General features: G+C 44.0%; 1 protein-coding gene across 2 annotated transcripts; it reads left to right on the top strand.

Annotated features, from left to right (window-relative positions):
- The first annotated feature begins 8199 nt into the window (after window positions 1-8199).
- Window positions 8200-16867, top strand: Pin4 (peptidylprolyl cis/trans isomerase, NIMA-interacting 4). 2 transcript variants are annotated; one of them, XM_085838082.1, is made up of 4 exons: window positions 8200-8393; window positions 10499-10572; window positions 15778-15897; window positions 16249-16452. In XM_085838082.1, exons 1-4 carry the CDS (start codon window positions 8351-8353, stop codon window positions 16405-16407), a joined length of 396 nt encoding a protein of 131 aa, XP_085694208.1. In that variant the 5' UTR covers window positions 8200-8350; the 3' UTR covers window positions 16408-16452. The 2 variants fall into 2 exon arrangements, with proteins under 2 accessions (XP_085694208.1, XP_085694210.1); XM_085838084.1 differs by having other exon boundaries at window positions 8308-8393; window positions 15783-15897; window positions 16249-16867.
- Window positions 16868-22127: the final 5260 nt, after the last annotated feature.

Genomic DNA, 22127 nt, shown 5'->3' with positions numbered 1-22127 from the left:
TGGGAACAGAACCTGGGACCTCTGCAAAAACAGCCAGTGCTCTTAACCACTGAGCCATCTCTCTAGCCTTTGATCAAGTTACTTAAAGTGGAAAGGCCTACCCTAAATGTGTGCAGCTCCTTTTGGTGGCAGCCCAATAAATGGAAGTTTGCTTTTTGACCAATTGCCCTCAGCTTGCAATGATAAGTTTGTCTACCCTGTTACTGATGTCACTAATTGCCATGTTCCTTTGCTGGTATCAAAACCCAGTTTCTTCAAGCTTCCAAAATCGACTGAAAACCAATGGCTCTCCACAAATCACCCAGACCTTCAGCACCAGGTTATGACTGCTGAATCATCCAGGCTATTGATTGGAGCGACTATCAAGTTCTCTGCCTCTCCTTATAAAGACAGCCATTGTTTAACTGCCCAGGCTTTATCAAACAAGCCAATTGAATGAGTCTCCTTTCAGTATTCTATTGGTTTTATTCCTCTATCGAACTATGACTAATTTTAAAAAGCCTATACTGTGTTAACATTAGTAAAAGGAAATTTGGAATGGCTATGTTAATATCAAAATAAGCTTCTGAGCAAGTATTACCAGGGTTAAAGAACATCATCTCAGAATGATCAAATGATCGTTCATCCAAAAGATAAAGCAACCCTAAACATTTATGCATCCAGTAATAGAGTTCTAAATCATATGAAGTAAAAAAAAAATTACAACTGAAAGGAGAAAAGATAAATCCACAGCAACATTAGAGAAATTTAATATTCCTCTTTCAACAATTAGTGTAACTACACTGATTTAGCAAGGATATAAAAGAAGTAAAAAGCACCATCAACCAATAGCATAACACTGTCTTGTATAGAAACCTCCTCCAGGCCTGAAGAGATGTTAAGAACACTTGCTTCACAATCTTGTGGAAGAGTTCAGATCCCAGCACCATGTAACAAGGCAGGCGTCCTGAACATGCCTACAGTCCCAGCTATGAAGGGAGACAAGGCAAGAGTCCCTCTGGAGCTTGCTTATTTCCAGCCTAGTTGAGAAAACAGAAGCCCCAGGTTCAAGGAGCTATGCTGTCTGGAGAGATGGCTAAGCAGTTAAGAGCATTGCTGCTATTCCAGAGGACAGAGGACCTGAGTTCAATTTCCAGCACCCACATGGTGGCTCACAAGCATCTATAACTGTAGTCCCATGAAATCCAATGCCTTCTTCTGGTGTGCAGATGTATATGCAGACAAAATACCTATATACATAAAGTACATAGATAAATAAACCTTTCCAGCACTCAGGAGGCAGAGGCAGGGGAATCAATCTCTCAGTTCAAGGCCAGCTTGGACTACTGAGTGAGTTCCAAGATGGCCAGGGCTACACAGAGAAACCCTGTCTCAAAAACACAAAACGAAGAACAAACAAACAAACAACAAAACCAAAAGCCCTCAGTCTTGAAGCATAGTTATCCAGATCGGTCAGTCTTGGTATCACAGGAGGGTAATCTAAGCATTCAGGAAGCAGAGCAGTAAGGTCACACATTTGAGGCCAGTCTGGGCTACAGTGAAAAATCCTGTCTTAAAAAATTTTTAAACATAAAAAAATAAAGAAATGAAAGCACCCCAGGCAGGGAGAATAACATGGAGGGTGAAAGGGGGGCTGTAAAATGGTACCTGGGTGTCTGGAACCCAAGGGGATTAGCAAAACATCAGGCTGCAGGTATCAGCATAACAGGCCTTGGGGCTGCAGGCTAAAGAGAGGGGCACCATTCTGTTAGATGAAGGGGAGCCACTGAAGGCCTCAGTTAGGAGAGTGACAGTGTCAGATTTCTGTATCTGAGAGCTGCCTTTAAATGCCACTGGTGGGTAAGAATCAATGCTGACACTGCTCCAAAGGTATATAAAATGTGCAGGAAGCTGGCAGGGGGAAGGAGGAGAAGGGCCAGTGCCTAAGACCATTCATGAGGAAGTTAACAGTATGACTAATCAAGTGTCCAGGAATGGAGTTCACTGAACTCTGGATGTCATTTTGAAATGCTACAAAAATGGCTAGCAAGATGAATCATGGAGTGAAAGCACTTCCTGTCAGGTCTAATGACCTGAGTTAAATCCCTGAAACCCACATGGTGGAAAGGGAGAGCACACTCCTACAGCTTGGTCTCTGACTCCAACACTTGCTGTGGTACATGCATGAATACATACATAGAGGGGCAGGGAGGGGGAGAGGGAGAGGGAGAGGGAGGGAGAGAGAAACAGGGACAGAGACAGAGATGGAGAGGAAACAAACAAATAGATACATGTTTCCATTTGTAGTGTTTATTCTTTTGATGGAAGGTCTCCTGTGTAGCCCTGGTTGACCTGGACCACCCTATGTAGATCAGGCTGGCCTCAACTCATGGAAATTCATCTGCCTCTGTCTCCTCAATGCTAAAGTTAAATATGTACACCACAAGGCCCAGGCATAAATAATATTAAAAAAAAAAAAGAAACGCTAGAACAACAACCAAAACAAAGAAAGAAAGATGGGTGAGTGTGGAAAAAAAATCTAACATGTTCACTGTAGAGGAGGCCCAGTTTGGTGCCTGTAGTCTCAAGTACTCCAGAGGTGGGATCATCACTTGAGTCCTAGAATTCAGGACCAGCCTGGGCAAAATAGCAAGATCTCAAAAAGGGGGTTGGCTTATGGAGATTGCTCAGTTGAGAAAGTGCATACCATATAAGCATGAGGATTGAAATTCAGTCCTCAGCACCCATTTGAAAAACTTGGTGCAGTGTCACAAATTTAATCCTAGTTCTGGGAAGGTGGAGACAGGAGGCTGGTTCCTTGGGGCTGGCTGACTAGCCAGCCTCACCTAAACAGTGAGCCTCAGGTTCCCAGAAGAGACCCAGGGAAGTCTCCAAAACCATGATGGATAGCTCCCGAGGTTGACCTCTGGCCTCCATGTACACCACCATCTATGGATGTTCCAGGCATGGAAAAGAGTTCTACAAGTCAAGGTAGGTACACAAAGCCGTCCTCAACACCCACTCTGCTCAGCTACAGTGCTCCCCTCCTGCACTCCAATCTCTACAGGGTTCCTCCTCCTGACCTCCAGGCTTCTGTGACCTGGAAAATCCGGAACATCAGATGGGGAGGGTGCACACTAGGCTTGTCATGACCAGTATGCTCTTGCATAAGCCAGAGATTGGCTTCTTTTTGTTTGTTTGTTTGTTTGTTGTTTGTTTGTTTGTTTGTTGTTTTTCGAGACAGGGTTTCTCTGTATCGCCCTGGCTGTCGTGGAACTCACTTTGTAGACCAGGCTGGCTTCGAACTCAGCAATCCACCTGCCTCTGCCTCCCGAATGCTGGATTAAAGGCATGCGCCACCATGCCCAGCCAGAGATTGGCTTCTTAATGTCTTGCTATGGGGCACATTTTTGGCCCTCACAGTGCCCTCCAATGGTCCCTGGGTAGCTGAGTTGGGGAACAGACATGGGCAACAAGGGAAGCTAGGCATCTGTGGGTTTCCTTCTGGAGCTGGAAAGCACCATCTGCGTGACACACGTACCTGAGAGCCCAACTCTGCCACAGGGCCCAGCTAACAGAAAACTTGGAGCAGATCATTGACTTCTCCAAGCCTCTTCCTCTAGAGTGATAGTGCCATCTTACAAACAAATCTGCTGGGGAAACACAAAGAGATGTAGCTCAGTGGTCGAAAGCATGGGTGAGGTCCTGAGTTTAAGTCCCAGCTCTGCATAGACAAAACCAAAACAACCAACTAAACAAACAAACCAAACCAAAGTCACACAGAAGCTGAAGAGAAAGCCTCTGTATCCTAGAACAATACCATTGATATGGGTTGTTCTCTACTGTCTCTGGAAGAAGCCACCTACTTGATACATTGCTTACACAATGCTAAAGAAACAGGGATAGAGGTCTATCTCTCTGCAGACCTCTTGAAAAATCAGTTACTCTCTGCCAGGCAGTGGTGATGCATACCTTTCTTTAATCCCAGCACTTGGAAGGCAAGTGCATTTTTTGGGCCTTTGCGGCCAGCCTGGTCTACAGAGTGAGTTCCAGGATAGCCAGGGTTACATAAAGAGACTATGTTTAAAAAAAAATAAATAAATAAAAACAATCAAAGTAACTAACAAAGAGTAGAAAAGGGTCACAATCTGATGATTGAAATCAGGAAGAAAAACAACCTGATTAAGCATGATTAAAGTTCTGCTCCACCACAGCCGGCTCTTTTCTACTCTGGATTGCAGAGTGTAGGGCCCAGAGATCCCTATGCACGGTCCACTGGAATGTGATCAATGTGATCTCCCTGTTGTTGTTTCAAGCTTTTCTTATCAGAGTATTGTTGGGATCACTAACAGATGAGAAACCATAGCCTCTTGCTTTTGGTGCAGGTGGAGTGGGCAGTGAGTCTGGGCCAAGGTTTGTGAACCTTTTTTTCCCTGGGAAGAGGGCTGCCAGCTTCCCTTCTTGATTTCCCTTGTTCAAACCATGCGTAGATGCCTCAGTCAGAGCAGATAATTACGAGAAAATACAGCTAGCAGCCATTACTGGCTGTGAGTCACTCCTGCACTCCAGCCGATGTTACCATGGTTTCAAGACTGCATCTTCCTCTTCTCTGCTCCCTCTGCCCTCTATTCAGCTAATTTGTCACTCTGCTTCACACTCCTCCACAGGCAGACTCCACAGATTGATGCACACTTAACCCTGTAGAGAAGTGGGCTTTTTTGTTGCTTCTTTCTCTGATAACATTACCCTTTTCTTTTTCTATTGTTTTTAAGATAGGCGCTTATGCATCCCAGGCTGGCCTTGGCTATAGAGCCAAGGCTGGACTTGAGTTTCTTATGTACCTACCTGTATCTCCCAAGTGTCAAAAATTAAAGCATGTGCCACTTATACCTGCATATTGCCTTTTTCTTGAATTAAAAAAATACATAACAAGAGATAGAACAGCATATGTTAACAGATGAAAATGAAAGTTATAAATTCACATTTCAAATAATGCAATTTTCACCATTTTTTTCACCCAGTTTTTTATGATGTATACTGGATAGTTGACATCATATATAGCTTTTGGTTGTTTGGTTCTGGTTTTTCAAGACAAGGTTTCTCTGTGTAGCCCTGGCTGCCCTGGAACTTGCTCTTAGACCAGGCTGGCCTCTAACTCAGAGAACTGCCTGCCTCTGCCTCCTGAGTACTGGGAATTAAAGGTGTATAACACCACCACCTACCTATAGTTTTTTTTTTAAGCTAGGATCTCATGTAGCCCAGGCTAGCCTCAAACTCACAATGTAGCTGAGGATGGTCTTGAACTTCTGATTCTCCCACCTCTACCTCCCAAGACTATATGCCAACACATGCACCTTCACATGGTGCTGGGCATCCAACCCAGGGCTTAATACTTGCTATGCAAGCACTCAACCAACTGAGCCTGAGTACATGATATATGTCTGGTTGGACCTGCAGTGGACAACTGTTTATTCTTTTCCTGGAGCTATTGTTCTTCAGGCACTGCTTTGGACAAATTCAGTCATACACACAGGCTTGATTATTGTCTTTGTAGCCATGATTATCTACTGCAATACACAGTTTCACAGTGTTCCAAGCCAGCTGTATCATCCATTCAAGTTTTGTCCTGTTTCTGCATGTGTGTGGGTGCATGTACACATATATGCACATAGGTGTGTGAGCATGTGGAGGTCAGAGGTCAACCTTGAGAGTCATTCCTCAAGAGTTCTCCATCTTTTTGAGATCAAGTCTGTCACTGGGACCTGGGAATCGCTGTTTCAGATAGATGAGTGATCTTCCTGTGACCGACTCCCTAGCACTGAGATGATGAGCATATACTGCCATGCCCAGTATTTTACATTGGTGCTAGAGATCACACTCAGGTCCTCACGCTTGCATGGTGGGCACTTCACTGACTAAACCGTAGCTCTGGAGCCTGGTTTTAACACCCCCGCCCCTGTTTGACAGATCCTAGCTGTGTAGCCCAGGCTGATCTCCATCTTTTGGCCTCAGCCTCCTTAGTGCTAGGGTGGTGTGTACCACCATGGCCAGCTTTCATAATGACTTTTCACTGGGACCTGAACACTGGCTTGCCACGTTCCCACTCCAACACTGGTGCAGCCACTAGCTTACAGGGAAGGCCAGTCCCAACTAAAATCAAACCAAAAGCAAACACAAAGACATAATCTGATCCACTTGGCCCTAAGCAAGAATCAACCATATTATTGTTGACTACCCCACCCCATCTCTCAACCAGACCTGGGAAGTCAGTAGATGGGGGTTGGGGTTCCATTTCTGATGTGGAAAAGCAATGATTCCTTCCATATCGGGAACCTTCGCCACAGCTGATACTATCAATCTGAAATAAGGAGGGACCAAAATTCGTCCAGAGGCATAGCATCATAAAACAAAGGGGCCCACAAATCACCTCCACGTCCAGCAGAGACTATTCAAAAGCTAAATTTAGCTTAGGTTGGTGGGACAGGCCTATAATCTAGCATTCAGTAGGCAGAAGCGAGAGGACTGGAAATTTAAGACCAGTTTGGACTGCATAGTGGGATCCTAGCTAAAACAAACAAACAACAACAACAACAAAAATAAAACAAAAATTTTAGCCTGGGGTGTGGCTCAACCATAAAGCTCTTGCCTGGCCTTGGTGAGGCCATGAATTTGATCGCCAGTATTGCAAAAACAAACAAAAACTAAGCTGAGTCAGATAGCCAAGATGGGACAGAGGGGACAGTGATCTCATGGAACAGAGGGGAAAGTGTCATATATGAAAATTATTGGTGGACGAGGGAAGGATTGTGGGGGAAAGAGAAAAATGTATCCAAGTGGCACATGACTATTTCCACCACTTGAGAGGCAGAAGCAGGAGGACATAGGAAGTTCCAGAACAGTCTAGGCTACTAAGCAAGACCTCGTCTCAAAAAGAGAGACTGAGTGAGAAAGAGAGATCAAGAGCACATTGGGATGCAAATTCAAAAGCTATTCATCTTAAGTAAACGTCCCGAGTTAGTCATCGACTATGAAATTATTTCTCATGATACTCTATAAGCAGATACTTTAACAACACCATCTCCCAGAAGATGGAAGCTGAGCCCAAGAGCTTCTTCAAGGTCACAGGACTAATAGAGGGTTTTAAAGCAGGTCATGTGCCTCCAGAATCCAAGCTTTAAATTGCCTTATGCTGTGCTGTCTGTCATACAAACTTTGAGCTGGAAGGTGGTGGCACATGTATTAAGCCCCAGCAGTTAGAAAATAGAGGCAGGCAAATCTCTGTGAGTTCCAGGACAGCCAGGGCTACATACAGAGAAACCCTGTATCAAAAGAAAAAAGAAAGGAAGGAAAGAAGGAAGGAGAAAGGAAGGAAGGAAGGGAGGGAGGGAGGGAGGGAGGGAGGGAGGGAGGGAGGGAGGGAGGGAGGGAGGGAGGGAGAGAGGGAAGAAGGAAGGGAGGGAGGGAGGGAGGGAGGGAGGGAGGGAAGAAGGAAGGAAGGAAAAAAAGAAAAGAACTCTGGAAAAATACAGAGACATGAATACTATATAGATTGACACCAGTGGTCACATGCTATCCTGCTGAACAGCATTAATGACTTGTCTGTCTTTTAGGTGCATAGATTATGTTCTCCAGGATATATAATTTTAAAATTCACATTCTACATCTTGGTCTACAATCTTCCTTAAGGCTATTTCTGTACACACAGCTTATAATCGTTATTTTTAAATTAATTTAGGCTGCTTCCAATGTTTCTCCATGACAGACTTCTGCCTGTCACAGGCAATGGGATGATAGGCTTTAAAAAAAAATTCCATCTTTTGTACCCCATCAACTACTGCTGCAAAAATATAAACAAACAAGTAAGTAAGAAAAGCCATTAGGGAGTGCAGGTCTGTGTCAGTCGGGGAGAGGACGGAAGAAGGCCATTATCTAAACTCCCTCTGCTATCTCTTTGTCTAGCATCCCCAAAGCAAAAGCCCACGCCAAAGAACTGCAGGGGCCTGAGGCTCGCACTGCGCATGCACAGAAAAGTGGGCGGGGCAAGAGGGCGCTTAGAACCGGTGCAAATGAGGGCAAGTGAAAAGCCTTGAAGAACAGAATAGAGGCTGCGCTTTCTCGTCTCTGGGCAACCTTTGTCCCCGCCTCCCCGTAAGGCTTCGGCTTCTCATTGGTCTAACATCTCTAGCTCCTATAGGTCAAAGAACCAAAGGACTGGGTCTGTCTCAAGCTATGCCTGATTCCGGAACCGCAACAGAAATAGTTGATTGTGACGTTATTTTCAGGCATTGCGGAAGACATACCTGTGGGGCCTGAGGGGGCCTTTTGCTAGCACCGGAACAGTTGCCGGAGAGTTCAATCGCCAGCTTAAGAGATGCCGCCGAAGGGGAAAAGTGGTTCTGGAAAAGGAGGGAAAGGTAGACCCGCCGAGACAGTCATGGAGCGAGCGTAGGGGTGGATGGGGAGAAGGACAGGAGTAGACCTGCAACTGTGTGGGGTGGGGGAGGGAGGTGATCATAAGCCGGACAGCAGGGCCACCGGGAGCACCCTGAGCCGCTGTGGTTTATGTTTGGGCTTCTTGTGGTAAGGAAAGATGAGTGCGTGAGGAGCTGCTGTGGTTCAGGGTATCCATGAGGTTTCAGTGCAGGGACCCTCGTGGCGGGCAATAGAAGCTGCTGGGGATGGTTCCTCGTGACCTGGGGTTTATTCCCACTAAAATTGAATCTGATGAAACGCCAGCAATAAAAGGAAGCCTACACTAGTGGTCAATCTAGTCCATTAGGCCTCTTAACAACTAACATGACGACCCCCCCCCACACACACACACACATGAAGACTGTTGTTGGGGACAACATTGTGCTTTCAGGCTAGAAAACTAAGACAACTCTTAGTCATAGCTGGACAGTGTGGGGAAGATAGTAGCCTCTAAGTGCTGTGCCGAATGTAGTTGTGAGAGGTATGTTATAGAAGGTGGAAACGGGTAAAGAAACAAACTGGAGATACTTTGGGCAGGCCGAGATAAGCAGCAGCAATAGGGTAAAGAGTCCTCGACCTGGAGACGCCAGCCCCAAAGGCAGTTTAGTATAGCATCGCTGAAGTAAAACTTCAAAACAAATAAGCAAGTAGGGGACATTAAAACAGAAGAAAACTAAATCACGAGGTGTGCTGTATATGATGTTAATTAAGGTTGGTTAGGGGCCAGGAGGTCCTTTAAAGAGATGATTTCAAGCCGGGCAGCGGTGGCGCACACCTTTAATCCTAGCACTTGGGAGGCAGAGGCAGGTAGATTTCTGAGTTCGAGGCCAGCCTGGTGTACAGAGTGAGTTCCAGGACAGCCAGGGCTACACAGAGAAACCCTGTCTTTAAAACAAAAAACAAACAAACAAACAAACAAAAAAAAACAAAGAGAGGGGGGAGGAGTGAGGGAGAGAGAGAGAGAGAGAGAGAGAGAGATGATTTCAGTAGTTCTGGTAAAGAGATAGAGTTGGCCTGAACTAAGATTGTGGTTGTAGGAGCCCAGAGAAGAGACAAATAAAGGGAGTGTAGTAGAGTGATACCCCAGAGGTCCAAGGAACCAAGATGTTGTAAAGAAAGGTCTGAGAAATGGGTGAGGCACCGCAGAGACATGCCACAGCAGTGGAAGGCTGAGGAGGACCTGACTGTGAGGTCACCAGGGGTACACTGTCCTTTAGCTGGTCAGCTCCTGTTCAACCATCAGATGGTACCTGGCTAGCTGACATATGTGTTCCCTTCCACAATTTCTCACTTGTCGGACTCTCAGAATGTGTTCTCTCTTCCTCACTGGGATACGAGGTCCTTGGCTGCGGCTTTGAATCCTATTCACTGTATACCCCCAAGAACTGGAACTGGGAAATTATTTAGGAAACAGTTGTTAAACTAAATACTTAATTTAATCTTAGACACCTTGGCCTCTAACACTTAATATGCTGCCTTCGACACAAAACTTAAAAGAAGTAAGATGTGCTACCAATGCTTGGTAGTCTGAATGTAGCAGATTCCAGGAGCTGCTGTGGTAGACTGAAGGGGAAAAGAATGCATACACACACACACACACACACACACACACACACACACCAAGCACTCTAACTCTGAAATAAAACCAAACCCCTCAAAATGCATTGTTGGAGATTTTGCATGTTAGAATTTCAGGTGTCAAACACACGGTCACAGAACATAATAGAAATTGTATTATTTTATATAATGGCAGTGTTAAGTTAGAAGGCAAGATTTGGAATGGGGTCTGAAGAATCTGGCCCAGGCTTCTGGAGTGCCTGCATCCATGCCCACACTCGTTTCTTTATCTGTTTTCTGTGAAGTATTTTGTTCGGCACATTTCCTGTTATTAGAGATGAGTCACAGAGTAAGTTAACTTGATTGCATGACTCACCATGTAGCCTTTTGGAACTTGGGGCTGTAATGGATTACCTTGTGTTATGAGTTGGACCTATCTATAAATGTCAAAGTACAGTCGAAATGAGTTCCTATCCTCTCTTTTCTAAAGGAGGTGCAGCCTCTGGGAGTGACAGTGCTGACAAGAAGGCTCAGGGCCCTAAAGGTGGTGGCAATGCAGTAAAGGTGAGTTATCTTATGTGTCTCCTCTTCCATGTAAAGTATTAAGGTAAGTGGGTATGCATAGAAAAGAGAAACCTGTCCTTATCTATGAGGCTTAATACTAAGTTAAATTCAAGATGATACAAAACTGGAAACCAAAAACCAGTGTCACTTTTAAAAGGTAGAATTTTCACACTTCTAGCACTGTTCCTTTAAATGTGTTAACTTAGCGACTGGGGTTTCAGCCTCGGTCAGTAAAGTGCTTGAGAAAAGACCTAAGCCTAGTTGGTGAGTTTCAATCCAGTGAAAGACCCTATCTCAAAACAAAAAGGGGGTAGATGGCACCCTAGAAAGGATTATCTTCTGACCTCCAGATGCACACACACACACATTTGTTACTTTGACCATGGGTGGGAGATAATCCCTGTCTTGGTTAGGGTTTTACTGTTGTGAACAGATACCATGACCAAGGCAAGTCTTACAAAGAACAACATTTAATTGGGGCTGGCTTACAGATTCAGAGGTTCAGTCTGTTATCAAGGAGGGAGCATGGTAGCATCCAAGCAGGCATGATGCAGGCAGAGCTGAGAGTTCTACATCTTCATCGAAGGCTGCTAGCATAATACTGGTTTCCAGGCAGCTAGGGTGAGGATCTTAAGCCCACACCCACAGTATCCCACCTACTCCAACAGGGCCACACCTCCTAATAGTGCCACTCCCTGGGCCAAGCATATACAAACCATCACAGTCCCCAGATTATTACTGGAAGCGCTTAAGCACCCAATCCCATGGGAGTGTCTGCAAACAGAACTGTACTACTATGGCTATCTAACAAGGAGTTTCCAAGTTTGGGTCAGGATACAGGAGGTAAAAAGAATAGATTTCATTGCTTCTGCCTACAAATTCAACCATACACATGCAGCATAAAAGGGGGAGAGAAAGATGGAGAGAAAATGTGAACGGAGCTGTTCTACTCAGTAGGCCTATGCCTCAGAAATATAGTAGAAGATGAGGTAGTCATTGTTACAGTCTAGAGTGGGAGGCATCTGGCTCTGTTGAGCTTCATGAAAGCTGGCATGTTGGTCTTCATAATGGATAAGGTCATTCGGGCTATGCGCACTCTTCACTGAATTGTACTGACTATCAAAGCTTCCAACCTATGAGACTACTGCAGCACATATAGCTTAAAATAGCCATCTGGTCCCCTCACAAAGAGCCAAGTCCAGTATGGCGCTATGGTAGATAAATGGAAAAGAATGGCATGTAATTAAGGTAGGAGGGTAGATCAGGATTAAGTTTTTATTAAGCTTTTTGTTTAATGCCTGTATATTTTAGCCTGATTCCCTCAATAGTAACATCTTCTAAAACTATAGTTCAATGGCCTGGTCAGAATACTGACACTGATTCAGAATATTGAGCTACACCTCAAGCCTTCCACCCTATATAAAGAGCACTCCTGTTGCTCCTTTATTTTTGTAAAGATTTATTTTTATTTATATGAGCACACTGTCACTGGCTTCAGACACACCAGAAGAGGGTATCAGATCCCATTACAGATGGTTGTTAGCCACCATGTGGTTGCTGGGATTTGAACTCAGGACCTCTGGAAGAGCAATCAGTGCTCTTAACCACTGAGCCATCTCTCCAGCCCTTGTTGCCTGTTTATAACTTTATAACTCCTCCTGCTTCTACCCCAACACACATACTTTTTTTTTTTGTTTTTTTTGTTTTTCGAGACAGGGTTTCTCTGTGTTGCCCTGGCTATCCTGGAACTCACTCTGTAGACCAGGCTGGCCTCGAACTCAGAAATCCACCTGCCTCTGCCTCTCGAGTGCTGGGATTGAAGGCGTTCGCCATCACTGCCTAGCATACTTTTTCTTTTTGAGACAGTCTTCTTTTGCCCAGGGTGGCCTCAAGTTCATTATGTAGCAAAGGATGGCTTTGGATTTCTGACCCACCTGTTTCTATCTCTCAAATGCTGGAATTAGAGGCTTCTAGCCTATCCCTGTCTTTCTATCCCATTTTGAGTGAGTTTTTTGTTATTATTATTTTGTGTGTGTGTGGGGGGGGGTGAGGTTGTTGTTTTAAGACAGAGTCTCACTGTGTAGCCCTGGTTATCCTGAAACTTACTATATAGACTCAGCTGACCTCAAATTCACAAAAATCACCTGCCTCTTCCTCCCAAGTGTTAGAATTGAAGGCGTGTGCCACTATGCCCAGTCTTTAATAATTTCAAGAATGTAACATTGGATGGAATCATATAGTTTATGACCTTTGGCGAGTGTCAGTGTAATTTTCTGGTGGTTTCATTGAGATTGTTGTGACAATAGGTTGTTACTGTGTGTTGCTAAGTTCTGTTTCATGATATAGAAGAACCACATCTGTTTTAGCCTTACCTGCTGAAGGATATTAGTGTTTTTGTTGTTTTCAAATGTTCTGGCACCACAAGAACCCTAGAACCAACCACACCCCTGTACCCACATGCTGTTCTGTGTCACTAGGAGCTGTGAGTCACACCTACTGAGGCTCCCTCTTTCTGTTCCCTATCTGTTGAACTAGATTTCAGGTTCTACAACCCACTCTGCTCCCCAGTACCTCCTAGCTTCCATTATGTTCTGTCCTCCATATCTTCTTACACTAAGGAGCCTTGACTGCTTTTCCTCACACTCATTCACCTGCTAGACCTCAACCTGGGGTCAGTCCAGTCAGCCACTTTCTCTGAACTGAACCCAAACTGCTAGGCCCTGCTAGGGAGACCCAGTCTTGGTGATGGGAACCCCAAACCTGGTTTGTAACTCTAGCATGGAAGGCCCTCAGTGTCGCTCAGCAGCCCTTTCTTTTTCACTTCAAGCCACCCAGCACTGAGCTACAGTCAGCAGGTAACTTGAGCCAGTGGTTCCCAGCCTGGGTGTTGAGGGCTTAGCTTGCTGTATACCTACAGAGCTAACCTCCGGTGCCCATGGGCACCTCAGGCCTGCTGTATCAGGTTCTTTGGACTTGGGTCCTGGACCTGAATGTCTTCAGCTCTGGAGGTTTTTCAAATGTGCTGCCAGAGTTAAGCAAACACCAGTCTAGTCTCAGGGGTTGCTAACGTGAGGATTTAATGAGATCCATTCATGTAAAACACTTAGCACTTTGAAGTTGGCTTTAATTCAAGGAGAACTAAAAGAACAAAGGGCTAATAGCATAACTGAACTAAGCATCTATCTTTGAGAAACTTGTTTTCAAAAATCTTGAACATAAATGACCTGAATGAACAGCAAAGGAATTGAAAATCCCTTAAATGAGCCGGGCGGTGGTGGCACATGCCTTTAATCCCAGCATTCGGGAGGCAGAAGCAGGCAGATTTCGGAGTTCAAGGCCAGCCTGGTCTACAAAGTGAGTTCCAGGACAGCCAGGGTTATACACTGAATCCCTGTCTCGAAAAACCAAAAAAAGAAAAAATAAAATCCCTTAAATGAAAATGTACTGATTTCACGATTTTAAAAAGTTTATATTTTCATAATAATATTTATAATGCTTAATTATATAGTCATTAATTTAGTTTGATATTAATTTCATTGTTAGCTATTAAATTTAATAATTTACTGTGATGGTTCATATGCTGGGCCCAGGGAGTGGCACTATTAAGAGGTGTGATCTTGTTGGAGTAGGTGTGTCACTGTGGGTTTGGGCTTAAGACCCTCACCCTAGAAGCCTGGAAGGCAGTCTTCCACTAGCAGCCTTCAGATGAATAACTCTCATCTATGCCTGTACCATGCCTGCCTGGATGCTGCCATGTTCCCACCTTGATGATAATGGACTGAACCTCTGAACCTGTAAGCCAGCCCCATTTAAATGTTGTCCTTTATAAGAGTTGTCTTGGTTATGGTGTGTGTTCATAGCAGTAAAACCCTAGCTAAGACATTTACCAAGGGGTAGAAGGCTTTGGTCTTCAACTCTTACCAACAACATTTATTTTCCTTGCTGTCCTGGGTTACATCCCCAGCATCTCCTCTCTCCTCTCCCTCCGTTTCTTGTTTGTTTAGTTAGAGTTCTTAGTCCAGGTTGGCCTTGAACTCATTATGTACCTAGGACTGACCTAGAACTTATGATCATCCTTCCTCAGCCTCTTAGGTGCTGGGTTTATGGGTATACACCCCCATGCTCAGTGAGAGAACCAGTCTAGAAGTGTAGTTAAATCAGATTGAGATCTGAGCTAGTCTTGTCCCCCCAACATGCTGTCCTTTGCTGTCCAGCTTGCATACCTGTCTCCTCTGGATAGGACTAGACACATTCTATACAAGCTGTGCTTGCCAGCAACTCCTTTTTTTTAATTATTTATTTATTTTATATATGTGAGTATACTGTCGCTGTCTTTAGACACACCAGAAGAGGGTATTGGTCCTATTACAGATGGTTGTGAGCCACCATGATGTAGCTGGGAATTGAACTCAGGACCTCTGGAAGAGCAGTCAGTGCTCTTAACCTGCTGAGCCATGCCAGCAACTTTTATAACCTGAATTCAGTCCCCAGGAGTCATGTGGTAGGAGGAAAAACTGACTCCTACAAATGTCTTCTGACTTCCTCATGAGTATTATGGTACACATGCATTCTTAAACAAACATGCATAGTCAATAAGAGGGATACGCTTCTTTCAAATGGTGTTTGTTGGGCTAGAGAGATGACTCTGCTCTTTTGGAGAACCTGATTTCATTTCCTCGAACCCATGTCGGGTGACTCACAGCTGACTGCAACTCTAGTTCAAGAGAATCTTGTATCTGGCCTCCGCAGGCAGAGAGGAGGTCAGAAGACAATTGCAGGAGTCAGTGTTTCCTTCTACTACGTGGGTCCTGGGGATTGAACTCAGGCAGCAGTTTGTTGATACTGGTTGCATAGCTCCCTTCACAATCACATGCGAACAGTCTTGGAGGTGTAAAAGCATGCCCAAGATCATACAAGAGAGCTGCAATTGGACTCCAGGACCCAAACACTCTGAAGTACATGGAGAGGATAGGAGATTCTCACAGGCTGCTGTCCACTTTCATCTAAATCAGGGTTCTGAGATACTGTTTGATGCAGAAATGGGTTTGTGGCAGTCACTCCTGTGGGCAAACTTGTACTATGTTCAATGACTGTGAGTTAGATGAGTTGTTTTGTAGTGAGCAGGGATAATTCAGATGTGACTCTTGTACCAAGAAGATTCATATTTTTCTCCAAGTACTAAGAGGATATGCTTTTCCCTTGTAGGTCAGACACATTCTGTGTGAAAAACATGGGAAAATCATGGAAGCCATGGAAAAGTTAAAGTCTGGGATGAGATTCAGTGAAGTGGCCACACAATATAGTGAAGATAAAGCCAGACAAGGGGTATGTTGCTCTTTATCATTTGAATGTTCTGTCATTAATTTTAGCAATATCTTTGTTTCAAGAAAAGTAGAAATGTCCAGCTTATGGGACTAAGGATGTAGCTAAATGATAGGCATGAAGAACCTTTCACAGATGACTTCTGAATGCAGCAGGATTTTCATCATGCCTGCTCCATCCAATCTTAGACAGCCTCCTGCCATTTGTCCCTTGGGAGACAATGCCTACATAGCCAGATGAATAATACAGCCCAGTGAGCCATTGTATTCATATTGGGAAAACTCTTGGAAGCTGCAGTAGAACTGCTCTCTTTTTTAAGGCCTCTTGGTATTGTTTATCTTTTGGATTTTTCAGGGTGACTTGGGTTGGATGACCAGAGGATCCATGGTGGGGCCATTTCAAGAAGCAGTGTTTGCCTTGCCTGTAAGTGGGATGGATAAGCCTGTGTTTACAGACCCACCAGTTAAGACAAAATTTGGATATCATATTATTATGGTTGAAGGGAGAAAATAAAATCACATGAAAGACTGACAAGTGTTTTCTATTTTGTTGACCTCTTTAAAAGGTATAAAATAATCCTCATGTTTTGTGAACTGTCAGTGTGGGTTCGTAGGTAAGATTGGGTGGGTAACAGTTAGTATGTAGTATAATCACTTTCAGTTCTCAGGGCTGACTCATGCAAACTCCTTTTAACTTGTATTCCCATTGTATTCCATTTTCCCAAGACTAATATTGACCCTCAGTGTGTCCCATAAATTAACTCTGAAACCATCTTCAGAGGCGTCAAATCTCAGGCCCTGAAAACCTTGGGCATCTAGTAGGTGAATTAGTACATGAGAAGGTTAACTCAAGTTAGTCAACCCTGATCTGCCAGGACAGATATTGTCTTAGTATAATAGTACATGGCAGCCAGGCAGCCATTTAACATCAGCTTTCTGCTCAAGATTCTTTTTTATTATTAAGGTGTGTGTGTATTTTTCTGAGTGTGCCTATGTGTGTGGGCACTCATGAAGGACAAAAGCGGGCATCAGAGCCCCTGGAGCTGGAGTTACAGATGGTTGTAAGCTACCTGACATTGGTGCTTGAAACCAAACTGGTCCTCTGCAAGAGCAGCAGGCACTTTTCTGAGCCATGCCTCCAGCTCTTCAACCTTCTCTTTAAAGAAATGTCTGTCAAGGAAGGTATTTGGGGGGCTGGTGAGATGGCTCAGTGGATAAGAGCACCTGACTGCTCTTCCGAAGGTCCAGAGTTCAAATCCCAGCAACCACATGGTGGCTCACAACCATCCGTAACAAGATCTGGCGCCCTCTTCTGGAGTGTCTGAAGACAGCTACAGTGTACTTACATATAATAAATAAATAAATCAAAAAAAAAAAGAAAAAAAAGGAAGGTACTTGGAGGCCTTCAGGTTTCTCAGCAGGAAAAGGTGCCTACTGCCATGTCTGATAGCCCGACTTTAGTCCCTGAGCCCCTCATGGTAGAGAGAACTGGTAACTGCTGTAACTTGTCCTCTGCTTTAGTTAGGGTTTCCATTGCTGCAATAAAACACCATGACCATAAACAATCTGGGAAGAGAAGGGTTTATTTCGCTTACAGTTCCACACCGTAGTCCCATCATTGAAGAAAGTCAGGGTAGGAACCTGGAGGCAGAAACTGGAGCAGAAGTTATGGAGGGGTACTAAATACTGCCTCCTCCTCCTGGCTTTCTCAGCCTGCTCTTTTGTTTGGTGTTTGTTTGTTTGTTTGTTTGTTTTAGAACTAAGGACCACAAACACAGAGTTGCTACCACCCACAATGAGTCAAGACATCTCATATTTTTATCTTCACTAAAAATATATATACATACATACATACATACATACTGCAGGTTTGCCCACAGACTGATTTGGTGGTATTTCTTCAACTGAGGTTCCCTCTTCCCAAATGACTAGCTTGTGACAGACAACTTGATATAAAAGTAGCTAGCATATCCTCTGACCTCCACATGCATGCTATGGCACACAAGGACACACACACACACAACTAAATGGTCTAACTTAAAATTAGAAAAAAGGCACTTAGCCAGGCAGTGGTGGCGCACACCTTTAATCCCAGCACTTGGGAGGCAGAGACAGGCAGATTTCTGAGTTGAGGCCAGCCTGATCTACAAAGTGAGTTCCAGGACAGCCAGGGCTATACAGAGAAACCCTGTCTTGGAAAAAAAAAAAAGAAAGAAAGAAAAAAAAAAACAAAAAGAAAAGAAAAAAGGCACTTGTTTCTCCCATGAGATTGTCTGTACTAAACTAAGCAGGTATTCTTCAATTCCTGGCTAAAGGGACAAAATTTAAAATAAATACACATTTCCTAGCCAGCTTGCAGTGGCACTCAGGAGGCAGAGGCAGGTGGATCTCTGAATTCCAGGCCAGCCTGGTCTACAGAGTGAGTTCTGGGACAGACAGGGCTACACAGAGAAACCCTGCCTAGAGGGTTTCTAAACCCTCTTGGTCTTGGTGGGGTGTTTTGTTTTATTTTTTAAGAATTATTTATTTTATGTAAGTGAGTATACTGTAGCTGTCTTCAGACACACCAGAAGAGGGCATTGGATCCCATTATAGATGGTTGTGAGCCACCATGTGGTTGCTGGGAATTGAGCTCAGGACCTTTGGAAGAGCAGTCAATGCTCTTAACTGCTGAGCTATCTTTCCAGCCCCTTGGTCATGGTGTTTTATCAAAACAATAGAAACCTAACACATAGGTTACAATTATGGTTCTCCTTTCTATGAGTAATATTCTTTTATCTATTTTAAAAATTGTTTTTAAAGTGTTCGGTCATGCCTGTATGTAAAGGCTAGATGTTCTTATTGGCTTGGGCTTACCAATTCTGCTAGACTGGCTGGTCAGCAAGCCATAGGGACCTTCTTTTCTCTATCTTCCCAATACTAGGATTATAAACACTCGTCAGCACGCCAGATTCTGGGGAATGAACTCAGCCTTCTTGCTTGTGCTTATACAGCAAGAACTTCACTGACTGAGCTGGCTCCCCACCCCAGTGCTATCTACCTCCATCTCTCTCTTGTTGTTGGATTGATTTATTTAGTGTGTGTCTGTGCCACAGCAAGTGCATGGAGATCAGAGGCCAGCTTGCTGAGCTGCTTCTCTTTCCCCTGTGGAGGTCCTGGGAACCAAACTCGGGTCCACAGGCTTGGCAGCAGGATGGTCACAGAGCCATCTCAAGAGTACTTTGTATCTATATTTTAAAATGTTTTACCTGCTCTTTTATGACATAAAAATGTAAAATGAATAATAAAGCACCATGCTGCTTGAAAAATAAAAATTTGCCAATTTTTTGAATTACAACATTTAACTAGTATATAAATGTGTATACATGAAATGTGTGTACAGAATCCATGTATTTAAGTGTGGAGGTTAGAAACAGCTTTCAGGAATATGTTCACTCTGGCTGAGAAACCTGAAGGCCTCCAAGAACCTTCTTTGACAGACATTTCTTTAAAGAGAAGGTTGAAGAGCTGGAGGCTCTTCCAAGATTGAACTCATGTCTTCTGACTTGCACAATGTCTTAGTCAGTGTTCTATTGCTGTGAAGAGACACTGTGATCACAACAATCTTACAAAAGAAAGCAATTGCGGTTTGCTGACAGTTTTTGAGGTTTAATCTGTTATCACAGTGGGAAGCATGGCAGCATAAAAACAGACTTGTTGCTGGAGAAGTAGCTGAGAGTTCTACATCTGGATCATCAGCAAGCAAAGAGAGAAACACACTTCCTCTAGCGAAGCCACACCTCCTATTCCTTCTGGAGTAGTACCTGTCCCTGATGACTAAGCATTCAAATATATGAGCCTATGGGAGCCATTGTTACTCAAACCAGGACACACAACAAGCACCTTCTTACCTGCTGAGCCATCTCACTGCCCTCTAACTGATGCTGAAGAGTGATCTTTTGAACACTACGCGTTCTTGCTTCAGCTCCATGCTGTGGTAACCCTGTGTTATCTGACCTTAGAAACATTGGTGATTTTGTCTACACACTCAACTTTCCCATTTTTAAAAATTCTGAATTTCTGCCATTAAGCAGCGATGCCACTATAATAGAAAAGTGTTCAAAATAAGCTAGGCATGGTGCTACATTCTTGTAATCCCAGTTCACTGGGGCTTAGGTTGGAGGCTTGTGAGTTCAAGGCCAGTGTGGAGCTACATAGCAAATTCCTGGTTAATTTGGAATACAATATCATGGCTTTGACTCCAAACACAAATCAGAACTCAGCTAAAATGCAAAGAAAGTACTATTGAAGTAGTAGTTTCACATAATAGTACCTTAAGCCACTTTCAAAGGGCTGGGGATGTAGCTCAGTAATAAGAGTACCTACCTAACATAAGCAAGGCCCTGGGTTCCATCTCCAGTCCACACCCACAAAGTAAATAAGCTCACATACAAATCTGTAACAATGACTAATGGCAATAAACTCTAAAACATCTTGAAACTTTGAAAAGCTTTTTAGTACCTTGTCTTTTGCTCAGGACAGTGGCCCACTCAGTACATTGTGAATGCCTGTAAATGTTCAGTAGAGTACCATGAAGTCAGGGGTGCTGCGGTGTACACAGCAAACTAGCACTAGGATAGGAAAAGGTGTATACAAAGAGCTTGGAGTATAGCTCAGTATTGAGCACTTGCCTCACATTTGAAAGTCCCTGGATTCCATCCTAATGCTGCCAAACAAGTGTAGACATCACTGGGAATGGCGTCTAGAACCAAGGGGGAGAAGCAGACTAAAGAATTTTGAGCCAGGCATTGGTGACGAACGCCTTTAATCCCAGCACTTGGGAGGCAGAGGCAGGTGGATTTCTGAGTTTGAGGCCAGCCTGGTCTACAGAGTGAGTTCCAGAACAGCTAGGGCTACATAGAGAAACCCTGTCTTGAAAAAGAAAAATAATTCTTTTTAATAGCTGAGTAGTACTCCATTGTGTAAATGTACCACATTTTCTGTATCCATTCTTCTGTTGAGGGGCATCTGGGTTCTTTCCAGCTTCTGGCTATTATAAATAAGGCTGCTATGAACATAGTGGAGCATGTGTCCTTCTTACTGGTTGGAACATCTTCTGGATATATGCCCAGGAGAGGTATTGTGGGATCCTCCGGTAGTACTATATGTCCAATTTTCTGAGGAACTGCCAGACTGATTTCCAGAGTGGTTGTACAAGCTTGCAAACCCACCAACAATGGAGGAGTGTTCCTCTTTCTCCACATCCTTGCCAGCATCTGCTGTCACCTGAATTTTTGATCTTAGCCATTCTGACTGGTGGTGGAATCTCAGGGTTGTTTTGATTTGCATTTCCCTGATGATTAAGGATGCTGAACATTTCTTCAGGTGCTTCTCAACCATTCGGTATTCCTCAGGTGAGAATTCTTGTTATTTTATTTATTTATTTATTTATTTATTTATTTATTTATTATATGTAAGTACACTGTAGCTGTCCTCAGATACTCCAGAAGAGGGCATCACATTTCATTATGGATGGTTGTGAGCCACCATGTGGTTGCTGGGATTTGAACTCTGGACCTTCGGAAGAGCAGTTGGCGCTCTTAACCACTGAGCCATCTCGCCAGCCTGAGAATTCTTTGTTTAGCTCTGGATGCTCACAGTTAGCTATTGGATGGGTCACAGGGTCCCCAATGGAGGAGCTAGAGAAAGTACCCAAGGAGCTGAAGGGGTTTGCAACCCTATAGGTGGAACAACAATATGAACTAACCAGTAGCCCCAGAGCTCGTGTCTCTAGCTGTATATGTATCAGAAGATGGCATAGTCGGCCATCATTGGGAAGAGAGGCCCCTTGGTCTTGCAAATTTTATATGCCTCAGTACAGGGGAACGCCAGGGCCAAGAAGTAGGAGTGGGTGAGTAGGGGAGTGGGGGAGGAGGGTATGGGGGACTTTTGGGATAGCATTGGAAATGTAAATGAAGAAAATACCTAATAAATTAAAAAAGAGAGAGAGACATTTTTGACCTCACGCTATTAGATTTGGACTTTGTTGTTGTTTCTCAGTCAAGGTTTCACTGTATTACTCTGACTGACTTAGAACTTGCTCTGTAGACTAGGCTAGCCTTGACCTCCCAAACCTGCCTCCCCAGATCTGGGATTAAAGTCATGTAAACCAAGAGACTTAAATATTGTGACAGGAAATCCTTTGGCGATGTGCCCAAAGCTGTACATCCCTTCTCAGAGTTGGGAGGGTTTTAG

This window comes from Mus caroli, unplaced genomic scaffold, assembly GCF_978045245.1.
Source record: "Mus caroli unplaced genomic scaffold, Mus_caroli_1 scaffold_5, whole genome shotgun sequence".
Lineage (NCBI taxonomy): Eukaryota > Metazoa > Chordata > Mammalia > Rodentia > Muridae > Mus > Mus caroli.
Note: the sequence above shows the minus strand (reverse complement) of the source record. Positions and strands in the feature narration are given on the sequence as shown.